General features: G+C 33.7%; 1 protein-coding gene across 1 annotated transcript; it reads left to right on the top strand.

Annotated features, from left to right (window-relative positions):
• Positions 1 to 5,521: 5,521 nt before the first annotated feature.
• On the top strand, positions 5,522 to 12,661 carry LOC113738383 (uncharacterized). Its single transcript, XM_072080619.1, has 6 exons — positions 5,522 to 6,187; positions 6,462 to 6,544; positions 6,966 to 7,054; positions 7,243 to 7,367; positions 7,971 to 8,047; positions 11,632 to 12,661. The coding sequence occupies exons 1-6, from the start codon at positions 6,000 to 6,002 to the stop codon at positions 12,339 to 12,341; spliced, it is 1,272 nt and encodes a 423-aa protein (XP_071936720.1). The 5' UTR covers positions 5,522 to 5,999; the 3' UTR covers positions 12,342 to 12,661.
• The last annotated feature ends 301 nt before the right edge of the window (positions 12,662 to 12,962 follow it).

The raw sequence follows: 12,962 nt of genomic DNA, 5'->3' as shown, positions 1-12,962 counted from the left end.
TCTTTTTTCTCTTTTTTAATTAATTTTTATAAACAAAGTGGCAAATGTTTCATTCGGAACATAAAGAGGGTAAAGTTGACAAAATTTTGTGTGTCAGTACCTTTTCCCACCCTTTTAACTTTCTTTTAATGACAAGGGCTACAATATTTATCAAATGTGTCCATCAAAGGGAAGTGAGTGTAATTTTTAATTTTAGAGAGTATTTAAACACAATTATCAGAAACATCAAGGGAAGTATCTGAAATTATCCCTTTTTAATAGGCTTGCAATATGATTGATGTCTAAAAGTCTCACTTTAATTGCTTTAGATACTATTGTAGAAGACACTCATGCGTGAATTTGATCAGAGATTTTTGGCTTGTGTGGCTTGCCAAATTCAGATGCCCGGAGAGGTTTGCATCGCTCGAGACAACGTCCTAAACTCTTTTCCATGGGCGAGACATCTTTAGGACGGCTGAAAGTGAAAGGTTGGTTTTGTAGTTCATTTTGCTTGGCTTTCTGCAACTGTCACTTGAGTTGATTTCAGGGGCGGAGCCAGAAAAAAATTTTAATAGGGGCAAAAATAACACTAAAATTTTTTATCTACTCTTTTTCTAATTTTTTTAAGCAAAAAAAAAAAAAATCTCATGCATAAAATCACCATTTCACAAGTTAAAATATTTATCAAATAACCCATTTATTAGTTATTACATTAACTAATCAATTTTCAAATTTCTTTAAAACAGTAATAATCTCATGCTCTAGAAATATATTTGCAAACAAATTTAAAATAATAATAATAAGAAGTAATTGTTTAGAACCTGATTTTGATGGTCTCCTAAAGTTGGTGAAAAGAGTTGCAAAATGTGGCGGACTCAGGTCCTAGAAGATCAATTGATTCTGGTGCAATCTCTAAATCGGATGAAGTGATCAACAGAAAGAGTAACAAGCTTTGGTTGTGGAAGAAAAAGTGGCTCTCGTATGTATGTTGGGGAGTGGGGACAACCGAGAGCCAGAGGAGGAAAGGGAAATTGGGGAGTGGGAACAAAGGAAGTAAATGATAATTGGATGAAGTGATAAAAAGAAAGAGTAGTTGGCTTGGGTGTGGAAGAAGAGGAGCCAGTTGTGAAGGGAAATGAGGGACCACAGGAGTAAAGGGAACTTGGGGAGTGGGGACCAAAAGGAATGACCTATATAATTGATACTTGGCTCTGTTGGAGGGAAAATGGGGACTAGAGCCTAGAGGAGGAAAGTGAATGATATAAATTTTGTGACCCATTCTTTCATATTTTTTCTAAAAAAAAATTCTGGGGGCACCTTTAAAATTATGTCAAAATTGTAGATGTATTATAGTTAATTTAAGGGGGACAATGGGGCCCCCTTTAAATCCGCCCCTGGTTGATTTTGTTGCCACTTTAAGACTTTCTTCACTTCGTTTGAGTTTCCTTGTTTGATGGAATATTTGAATAGAGACTTTGTTCATCTTGTTTGATACAAATATCATTTCTTAGTCCCTTGATGCTACCTTTTGGTGAGTTATTTTGCTATGATTTTTGGCATGTTCAAATATCCATCCCAAACTTCATTTCAACTTTATTAACTGCTTACTTCTTCGCAAATTATGTTCATGCACTCTTTATGAGTTTCAAACTTGAGTTTATTCCATCTAATAAATCACTTAATTAAAACTACCAGTATTTTACACCATTATTATTATTCATCAAAATAAGAACTTAAATAGGACCTTAAGGTCTTCAAAACAAACTGCAGCAACTCGAAATCTGACTCATATAGAAGCATAACAACTAAGTCACAAGCTTTATATTATCAAATACAAAAGAAAGAGCTACAGGACAATTATTGGCAAATCCAAGCTTAAACTAATTAAACAAAAAGGGAAAACATCACAGCACCATATACTTATTAAGTTTGTTAGAAATCACCTCCAACATTAATCCATTATAATAGTTTTAGTAGTTTTAAAACATTCAAAGTAATTTGGTTGATCAAACAGTATGTAAAAAATAATGATTCATATTGCTATTTTGAAATGAGAGATCAATTATTCCAGTAACAAAAATGTGTTTTCTAATGATTAAATACTTTTAAGGATTTATATGAGGAAAGATTCTTGCCCTTCCCTACCTGACTCTCATTATACCTTGCACCCTGCAAGTTTAAGCCCAAACCTTTTTCTGTTCAATTGCAGTTTCCTATATTTTGCAACCTTACCTTTGCTTTATGAAAATTTGTGCCCATCCTATTGATATAAACTTCGATAGAATTCGTCTCAAAAGCTAACAATTGAGGTGGAGAAGTACAAAACCAATTGGCAACCCCTCGTCAAAATTTCATACTTCAGATGTGAAATGCAAGTCATGTACCTTGCAATTAGATCATGACTATCAATCATGCTCCACGGCTCTAGCGTTTACGTCGGCTGGCATTGCACTAAATATCTAGTCCTAAATAGCTACCACAGCATTGGAATTACCATCCAACCTACAGGAATACAATTGAAAGGGATGGTGAATGGCATTATACCAATTGATTTAAACTTTGAGAGAAAGCATCTGAAAAACTAGCCGTTGAAACGGGAGAAGTTAAAATCATACGAAACAGGGATATTTTTAGAAACCTCTCCTGAGATTTCTGACTATTTCACTGGCCTCTCTTCAAGTTTTAAAAATTATACTCATTTCCCTTGAGGTTAATTATCTTGTAACATTTAGATCTAATCAATAATTAAAAAGTGATATTAGGATATAGAAAATAATATGATTTCCTCATTGCCCGTCATCTACTACATTATTTAATTAATTTAATACTCCATTGTCAAATATGATCAACAGCAAATAATAAAAAAAATTTGCAACCAAATATTATAGAGAACAAACTTTAACATCATAAATATTCTTGTCAACATATTAAGGTTAGTTACTGAAATTTTTATGGTATCAAAGTTCATTTTTTTTATAATATTTTGATTACAGGTTTTTTTGATTATATGTTGTTGATCATATTTGATAATGGATTTGTAATTGAAATTAACAATTTGGATATTACATTAAGTGAAATATATAGAATGATGCACTATTTTTGATACCCTATGTGATTTAATCCTTGATGATAAAAACAGCAAATTCTAGTATTTTCTTTAATATTTGGATTGGAATTAGATTAATTAAATAATTTATTAGATGAGGAGCAATAGTAGAATCATATTATCTTTTCTCTCCCAATATCACTTTCTAATTATCCATTGGGGTTAAATGTTACAAGATAATTAATCTCAAGAGAGGTCAGTATAATTTTTAAAACTTGAAAGGAAGCAGTAAAATAGTTAGAAATCTCAATGGAGGTTTCTGAAATTATCCCTAAAACAGATATCAGGATCCCAAACAGTAAATGTAAGATTTAAGTTCAGTACTTTGCAATTGGCTTATAACACGAATAATACCGCATCTGGTCCAAGTAGGCTATGGGTTATAACCCTACCAAGTTTTGCTCACCCCAGTCTACCGGGTCCACAAATGTAAACTTCATAGTAACTAGAAATAGAAATTTTATTTAGTTCAATAGTGACTAAAATGGAAATTTTGCACAGTGCACGGCTTCCAGCATGCATATTTGCATCCAAGTAAGCTTTAAACACTAAAAAGCCAATTACTATTCACTATAGGGAACAGGGCATAACTCTGGAAGCAACCATACTCTCCTATTATATTTGTAAATGTAAATTACTTAGTCATTTTTCTTAGGCATGACTTCTTCCTTTCTTTTCCAATAAATTGAAAAAAAAAATATTTCAGTTCCTTATAATCCCTATAATTCTTAATTTTGAACAGATTCTCAAAATGCAACAAAATAATATAAGATTAACTTTGGCTCTCATTTCTCACTTCTCAGCTACTAAAGCTATTTGAATTTGTTTGGATTGCAGTTTTCTAAATTTTTTTTTTTTTTTTTTTACATTTTTAGTGAACATATTTTTTAATTATTTTTATCTAATATATCAAATTATCACAACACATTTTTCTATAAAAATTTTAAAAAATTAGCAATCAAAGCGGATTCTTTATTTCACCACCGGCTGCGCATCACCTCATGAGTCACTCATGAGTCTGACCATCGACAAAGATACAGCGTAATAGACAAAATGGCCTTTGTCCTACGTTATTCACGGTGCCATCTTTTTCTTCATTAATTCACTTTTAGCCACGTTTGGTATCGTGATATTATATTAAAAATATTTCACAGATGCAGCTTTTAATAAAAACAATATATATATATATATATATATATATATATATATAAAGTATATTCATTAGATACATACTTCAATAAGTACTTATTATATTAAATAATGTATAATTTGAAAATTTTCAAATATATTTATTTTTTTTATTTAGTTCATAAAATAAGATAAAATAATTAAATTTAACGTTTTATTTTTTAAAACACAAAAGCTATTTTAAAAACACCAAATTTAAACTTTTGTTAAAAGTATTTTTGATACCAAAACTCTACTCCTAATTTTATAGAATGATATTCACCAAACGTATCAGAAGTACTTTTTTATACCGCAACCCCATATTAGACCTTAATTGCTTGGCACTATTCCCTTGATGGTTTGACTCGTAATTGACCCCATAATGAAGCCCATCAATTAAGCTTTTTCCAAATGCAGCCCCATTCTCTTACATACATGCAGCGCCACACGTGTCAAGTTCCCCCAGATAAACACAACTCCGCAAAGTAGCTGTCACGAAACCAAAAACCCAAATCTTTAAACGTAATTCACTCCTCGATTTCTTTTTTTTTTTTTTTGCCTATTATGTTGCTACTTGCGACCAAAGAAAATAAATTGAATGGAAGATTATTTGAAATAATATTTAAAATATTTATTGTAAAATTTTTTGTGATATAATATATGTAAAATAAAAATTAATTAGAAAACATGTTTGTAATACAAGTAAAATATTATTTAGAAAAATTGTGTGATATCCAAACACGCTCTATTATAATTTTTCGAGATTAATTTTTATATATTGTCAGTGTAAAAATTTTATACACAAGGAAATTTAGATGAATACCACATCATAAGTGTTCAAATTTTAAATTCACTTTTTAACTATGTATCATGTATCTGACAAATCTTAAACATTCATCACTATTTAAATTTTAAATTCACTTTTTGTCTATAACATATATATAATAAATTTTAAATTCATTTTTTGTTTATATATCTGCTTCGTTGATAGTGTATATAATATTAGTTTTAATTTTTTAAATCTGATAACTGAGGAGAGAGAAAGAGAGTGTGATAGATTCCCAGCATGAACAAATGTGTAGGCAGTCCAAAGCACAGCCAATTGGTAGTTGCATGGCTGATACTTGTAGCCAAGTGTTCAAAGTGCTAATTAACTCCAGTTTAGCTAACCAAACCTTGACATTAAATTCATGGTTTCTCCTTAACTAACTCCCTTTTCAGTCTACAGGGTTTAAGCTATAAAACAGTAAAACACCATCTCATCAACTTTTGTACCATTAGCTAGTTTTGGTAGTAGTATTTCATTTCTCTTCAATGTCTCAGCTATTTTCCACTTCCTTTCTTTCCCAGTCCTATAAAAACAACCCTCTGATCCTAAACATTTGTACTATTTCCAGGCGGATGCACTAAAGTGTTACTATCATTTTCTCATCAAATATATGTCTAATGGCTCCCTACTGTCCCCATGGTCTCTTCTCAATTTGGTAAACCACTTTCGGTTGCCAGAAAATAAGCCTGTTTTTTCCCCCTTTTGATTCCAGTATTCTTCACCAAACCAACCCACCCTTCCATTCATCTCTCTTTCTTCGCTCTGTTCTGTCTCCCTTTCACAATTCCCTGTCTTTGAGACACAACAGACAAAGCCCTTCAAGAAAAACACACATTGAATAGGAAAAAGCCTCTAATCATTTTCATTTTCCACCATCAAGAAAAAGGGAGGAAAAAAAAAAAGAAAAGTAAAGAAGAAATGAAGAGGCCTCATTCTTCATGCTCACCTTCCTCTTCATGCATTGAGCTCAAAAAGTCTAGGACTACCAAACATGCTTCTTCCTCCTCCAGAGCCAAGAGGGACAAGAAGAAATCCCAGATCAGTGCTGATGCTTCTTCCTCCCCCATTGCTGCAAGAAGAAGCTCCATTTACAGAGGAGTCACCAGGCAAGCATTTAATGAACTTTTACTTTTTCTCTTTTTATTTTTCTTATATATGGTTTCGGTTTCACACACACACAACACACACTAACCAACAAACAAAACACACAAGGAAGCAAGCAGACAAACAAAGCGTGAAACAAAACATGAATGGCATTGTACTCTGACGGTTTTTTTATTTTTATTTTTTTTCTTTTTCATTTTCTTTCTCGATTGCATGCATGAAATTTGTGACTAATTCTCGGAAAAAAAAAACCATGGAATTTGTTCTGATGATCAGGCACAGATGGACCGGCCGGTTCGAAGCCCATCTCTGGGACAAAACTACTTGGAATGCCATTCAAACCAAGAAAGGACGACAAAGTAAAATTTTATTTTTAAATTTTTCATTTTGTTTTCTTTTTGGGTTTTAATTTTTTTTAATGACTTTTCTGTTTTCAGATTAAAAAATTCATCTGAAAACAGGGAGATCTGCAAATCTTAGTCCTTTTGCTGTTTAAAAATATGATTAATTAAGTTTAAGTCTGGATTTGTCTTTTGCTGACTCTGTTTTATTCTTTGTTTGGTGATCAAATATCTGTCATTTTCAACGTTCACAATCGCTTTTGTCGCTGCTTAGTTTATTTGGGTAAGCCGACAAGCCCAATATTTTTATTCCTTTTAATAAGTCTTTAGGTTAAAATTAAGTAGAATTATGATTTCTATTATATTTAATATTACTAATGACTGAATAATTAGTAGAGTTATGATATTTGGCGTTTTTGTATTTATTGATGAAATGCAGGGGCTTATGATAATGAGGAGGCTGCTGCCCGTACTTATGATCTTGCGGCCCTCAAGTACTGGGGACCTGGAACCATACTGAATTTTCCGGTATTTAATATTCGTCCTTTCACAAACTCAGGTGCCAAAATAAATTTGTACCCCACGCAGAAAAAATTGTACAATCTGCACGTGCCCACATTCCAATTTAAAATGAATTATCATTGATTAATGTATAATTTTTTATATATATAATCTATGATTGTAATTTTAATTTTTGAGGAAATTTATTTATGCAGCTTGAAAATTATTCGGAAGAGCTTGAAGAAATGGAGAAATTAACTAAGGAGGAATATTTAACCACACTAAGGAGGAGGAGCAGTGGATTTTCTAGAGGTGTTTCCAAGTACCGTGGAGTTGCTAGGTATAATAAATAATTGATGTCTTAAATTATTTTTATCTTTAATTTTGACTTGTCTTTCTTTATTTATTTCTATCTATTTTTTTTTTTTGGCCAAATAGATTTTCTTTTCGGAGAAATGAGTTAATAACCAGAATTATTTTTCCAGTGGCCGGAAAGCCTCTCAGGGTCTTCTCCACTGCTAGGTTTAGGTTCCAGGTCTACGCTCGAGGGTGGAAAGGGTACAGGGAGAAGCGAGAGGATGAATAGGAGGGTGAAAAAAAAAAGAACCAAAATTATTTTGATGTTGTATATTCTTTTCACTTTTTGCGGCAGTCATTTTTTTTAACTCACATTTTCGGCAGTCATTTTTAACGTATTCAAGTTGGGGTGAAAGCACCAAAATTGTGCGGACCGTCAAAGATTACGTTGCACCGCACATTTTAGACCACTATTTTCATGGAGTTCTCGTTTGTTCGGTGCACGATTCTTTTTCTTTGTTTTTTCTGACAGACTCGTTCGGTGAGCGATTTGCGTGCGGAGGTCGTCAGCAAAAGATTTAATTTGTTTTGGTTTTTTTTTTTTTATGAACGAAAAATTTTGATTACGTTAAAGTTGTTCTTACAGGCATCATCACAACGGTCGATGGGAGGCGCGAATTGGACGTGTCTTTGGGAACAAATATCTGTACTTGGGAACTTACGGTAATTAAGTTTTCTCATTAAAAAGAATTCCTTGACCTATTCATACAAACAATAAAATATTTCATATTCTTGTATTTTATTCATTAAATCTTTAACCTTAGTTTTGGTTGTTTGCTCGTATCATTAATAGTAATTGTTGGAAACCAATTGCATGGTTAATTGGTTTGTTCGAGAATATAAAGAAGTATTTTGCTCAGAGAACTTTGAAATTGTGTGTTAGGCTTTAGTCTAGCGGAAAGGGTAGGATTTAGATTACTCGCGCCATTTAGTTGATAGTAATCATGCTAACTTGCTCTAATACAAGGAAGGGAAATGAGCGAAACTAGGCCGCGAGAACGCACATTCATGCTATACTGGTACAGTGTTGGACTCTCTTGATTTGTCGTTGACCGCAAAGCAATGAGCTTAAGCAGAAGTCAAACCTTCAACTTGGGATGGGAATCTAAGAGGCTGCTCCGTGGCCATTGAGAGACAAAAAGTTAGTGGTTTACTCTCCATCCATCACAACAATTTCTATGTTGTCAATTAGAAATCAGAGATTTATATAGTGTTGATAGTTATTGGTTGCTTAGTTTAACCTGATTTGGTCGATTGAGGTGACGCTCAATGCAAGCCGTTAACTTTTTCAAATTGTGACATAGGAAAAGAAAAGTATAATGAATCCAACCTATAAATCTAACAGCAAACCTTTTATTTTAAAAAATGAAGCCTAGTCAATAATGAGACTACGAGATCTGCGCTTATTTTGTTCAGAAGAAAGATTTGTTGCTTTTTTACGTGGAAACAAGTCAAAATTAATGTATACATTTGGTCAGTCATGTACAACATTTTTTGTAGTCCTAAAGCTGACGGTACACGTGCTAATTCGATTTGATTTTTTTAATCCATCTTTTTGTCTCTGTGGCCTGTGAGTATCCACACACCTCGGAGTTGAGTATCCACACACTTGAGTTACAGTTCAACGCTTTTAAATTTATAAAACTGAAATATTCCCTTTTGGAGTGGGTATCTTGTCCCTCTTCCATTTTTTTTTAAACTAAATTACAGCTGCCAATCTGGACTGATAACTTAACAAAGGCATTAGTTTCCCGAGAAGGCTAAGCAATTTTTTGAATCTGCCTAAGTCTGACTCGTGCCACTATGGTTTATTATGTGTTTGTCAGTAGAAATGTTAATGGCCTCTAAGGTAAGTGTCTTAAATTATTCGAAGGGATTGCACAGTACAAATTGCACTTGCAGGCATTATGGAAGTTATTATTTCCAGTTCAGATGATGAAGGTGCTAATGGAGAATTTTTTTAAAAAAAAAAAATTTATGCAAAGAAGGGATTGGATTTAAGAAGTGGAGAGGGGGCAAAGGAAGAATTATGCAAGTGCTCTTATAGAAGAAAAGTACGAGTTCGATCTACCTACTTGAACATTATATGAAGGAGAGTTAACTAAATCGTAGCAAAACATTAGAAACTACATAGTCTACTGAAAAATAGCCACTTGATTAGTAAGCTAAATCCATTTCGACAAGCTTGACAGGGAAGTTTAGTTTGAAAGAATTCACGGAATTATGTTTTGAGGTCTAAAATTAAGTCCGACTATCATAGCTTGCTGGAAACTAGGATTTTCTTGCTCATTATTATAATGTTATGTAGTTGCACAGAAACTAGAAATGATTCTGAGCACATGATAGTTTACAAATTGCACCTGCCACACAAGTGCAATGACCGTGATTTTGTGGTGGCTGTAGGTAAGCCACCAGCTGTTGCAGGAGTTAAGTACCAATTGCAGGGAAATGCCAACAATATTGTGACTTGGACATTTAATAACCGATTAGAAGGTTGTAGTATTTCAGATACATTTATTATCTTTTAAAACCTTTTCTTTGAACCTAGCCAAAAATTCGTCTAAAATAACGTTATGCTTTGTTTTAGGCATAGTGTTATTGCATCTATTGGGAATATAACCTAACCATTTGATACAGCTTCCATCCTTTCTTTCCCCATTGCCTATAAGACTGTCCTCTTTGTCCTGCGACAAAGTGCCAAAGACGCTTAAGGACAGGAAATACCGGTCCAAAAGAATTGCTCATCTTTTTTTCTTTTTTTTTTTTCCTGTTTCTTGTTTGTTAATAAATTGGAGAACATGGGACAGCAAGCAGGCACTTTAAGGAAGTTTTTGTTAGCCTGGTTTGTAGCGCCTGCTTTTCTAATTATTGAGAATACATCCTTGTCTGCGCACATGTAAAATAGTCATTTTGCCTTAAACACCTTTTCTTCACTTATTTCATGGAATGTGAGATAGAAATGAGATGCTTCTATTTTAGTGAAGCTTGATTATACTATTTCTTAAACACCTTTTCTTCACTTATTTCATGGAATGTGAGAAAGATATGAGACGCAAAGTATAAGGCAAGCCGTGAATCTGTCAACATCTATCGGTTCTGTTGAAGTGGGAGTTTGGAGGGGGTTCTGCAAGTGAGGTTGACAAGAGTTAGAGGAATAGTCGGACCTGGCTGCAAGGACTTACTTTGTGCACAATAAGCCCATAATTTTTTTATTTCAGTCTCAGACAAAGTCTATATTACTATATTATCAGATTTATTTTATCAACGACACATTAATCCAAACAAAGAGGAAAAAAATCACATTTTGGCTTGACTCATTTCCTACTCCTGGAACAGTGAACTTAGTCACTAATGGCACGAACAGAAAATTGTTTTTCCAAATAAAATTTAGTGCATTCTGTAATCACTTTGAACTGATCAAATTTAGGGTGTCAATCCACAATAGTATCATGTGTTATGGCTAGCGAAGACTCATCCTTCATTCAGTGTTAATTAACTCTACAAGCCTATTTCGAACTGAAATGGTTCATATAACATGACATGCCATACACAATTGAAATTGCAAAGTGTCATCAGATGTTACAGTTCTAGAAGAATGACAAATCAATACACAGAGGTGTTTTAGAGGGCTCAAATTTTTTTTTTTAAAGATTTTTTTTCCCTTTTTGGTAGGGGAGGTGGGTTGTGGAGGAGGGAGAACCTAATTCTTTGGATTGTCTGTCTAAACATTTTGTAAGGAAATATTGGCATATAAAAAACTTGTCTGCAAATGCTCCCTCTCCCATGTTTATCTACACCTTGTTACAATACTCAATTGAAGTGCATATCTTTTGATCTGTATAATGTCCTTTATCTGCTTCAATTGTTCAATAAAAGGCTTTGGGTCTGAACCATGAAGTCTCAGTTTAGCTTCACATGTCCTATGATGCATGTTTAGTTGATTACTGAGATTTAAACTTGTTCAAATGGAGACAGTCATAAACTGTACTATCAAATCTTTTGGGGATCATCTCAGTTTTTGCTAAATTGAAATGTCACAGGCTCTTGAGAAGAAAGATGCAATTTGAAATATAAAATAAGATTTTGCCTGGTCACGTGTAAAGTAGGATTTTGCCTGGTCAGATGTCAAGAATTTCATAGATAGGATCATCTTCTTTTTCTAACTATCTTTGGCTTATTTAGGATCTACATTGTTTTTTAGCAAAATTTTCTATACGTCCTTTAACTCGTTTTAACTGTATTTTAAGGCACTCAAGAGGAAGCAGCTATGGCATATGACTTGGCAGCCTTAGAGTACAGAGGTCCTAATGCAGTAACCAACTTTGATATAAGTAGATATGCTGACAAGCTGAAGACACTCCAGAAAATGCATACAGAAAATCCTGAATCCTCCACTGAAAAACAAGTGGATGAACAGGAAGACCATGAAGAACAAGTACAAGAGGAAAAACCTGTGGTTGAAGAACAAGTACAAGAGGAAAAACCTGTGGCTGAGCTAAACGTTCCAAATATAGCTACTACTAAGTCTGAGTCACAAGACAACCTTGGACAACATTTGCAACAGAAAAAACCTGTGGCTGAACCAACAGTTTCAAACGTAGCTGCTACTGAGCCAGAACAAATTGTCATGATGGACCCTGCTGATGAGCATGAGGATCATTGGAACCTGTGCTTGGATACTGCACTCAATTCACTTCCAGTTTCGGACATAACCTTCGAGAAAACTGCAGAATTACCAAACTTGTTCACTGATGCAGGGTTTGAGGCTAGCATTGACTTTATTTTTGATGCTCCATTTGATATAGATGAGTTTATTGAGGAAGATGCAGCAGGCAGCCCAGCATTTGAAATTGATGTCGATTCATTCCTAAGGGGGGAGGAGAAAGAGCCAGAAGCAACCACTTCTCCTTCTCAATCATCATCATCAACAATCACATCTGTTGGCAGCAACATCTAAGCTGCTTCTTTGGTTTGGCAACTTAAAAAATCTGGAATCATTCTCAACCTGCAGCTTTGGTTTTGTCTTAGAAATTGGCGTTGGCTGATAGGTATATGTAACATATTCTTAAATCCTTTAGTTTATGCCTTTCAAATACATAGGGGACAAGATTACAGTTGTTGACTGTGTTTTTTTTTTTTTTTAACTTTGTATCGTTGTGAAAATTTTGGTTTTGTCTTAGAATTTGGCATAGGCTGATAGGTATCTGTAACATATTCTTAAATCGTGTAGTTTATGCCTTTCAAATACATAGGGGACAAGATTACAGTTGTTGACTGTTTTTTAACTTTCTCTAACAACATAGGTTCAGAAGTTGGATAAGTTCATCAGCATGCTAAAATTTGCTTGGGCTTTTCCGGTTGGAAATTCCAGCAGTAGTTTCTTTATTGATTATTTTTTTTGGTTTCTTTTGTGTCATTTTACTAGTTGCTTGGTTGTGTTTGGTCTTGCTTATAAAGTAGCAATAGTCTATTTACCCCTTCTGTGCTTCTTTTCTTTCTGGGTAAAAAATCCCAGCGGCCATTAAACTATTGGCGGGGGATCATGTTTTGGCTATCGAACTATTTTTGTTAATAATTG

Source organism: Coffea arabica, chromosome 2e (genome assembly GCF_036785885.1).
Source record: "Coffea arabica cultivar ET-39 chromosome 2e, Coffea Arabica ET-39 HiFi, whole genome shotgun sequence".
NCBI lineage: Eukaryota > Viridiplantae > Streptophyta > Magnoliopsida > Gentianales > Rubiaceae > Coffea > Coffea arabica.
The sequence above is the reverse complement of the archived record's forward strand: the minus strand, read 5'-3'. Positions and strand labels throughout refer to the sequence as shown.

Coding starts and splice junctions, on each gene's coding strand:
- LOC113738383 (XM_072080619.1), top strand. CDS start 6,000: ATGAAGAGGCCTCATTCTTCATGCTCACCTTCCTCTTCATGCATTGAG. Junction 6,545..6,965: donor AACCAAGAAAGGACGACAAA/GTAAAATTTTAT, acceptor GATGAAATGCAG/GGGCTTATGATAATGAGGAG. Junction 7,368..7,970: donor AAGTACCGTGGAGTTGCTAG/GTATAATAAATA, acceptor TTGTTCTTACAG/GCATCATCACAACGGTCGAT.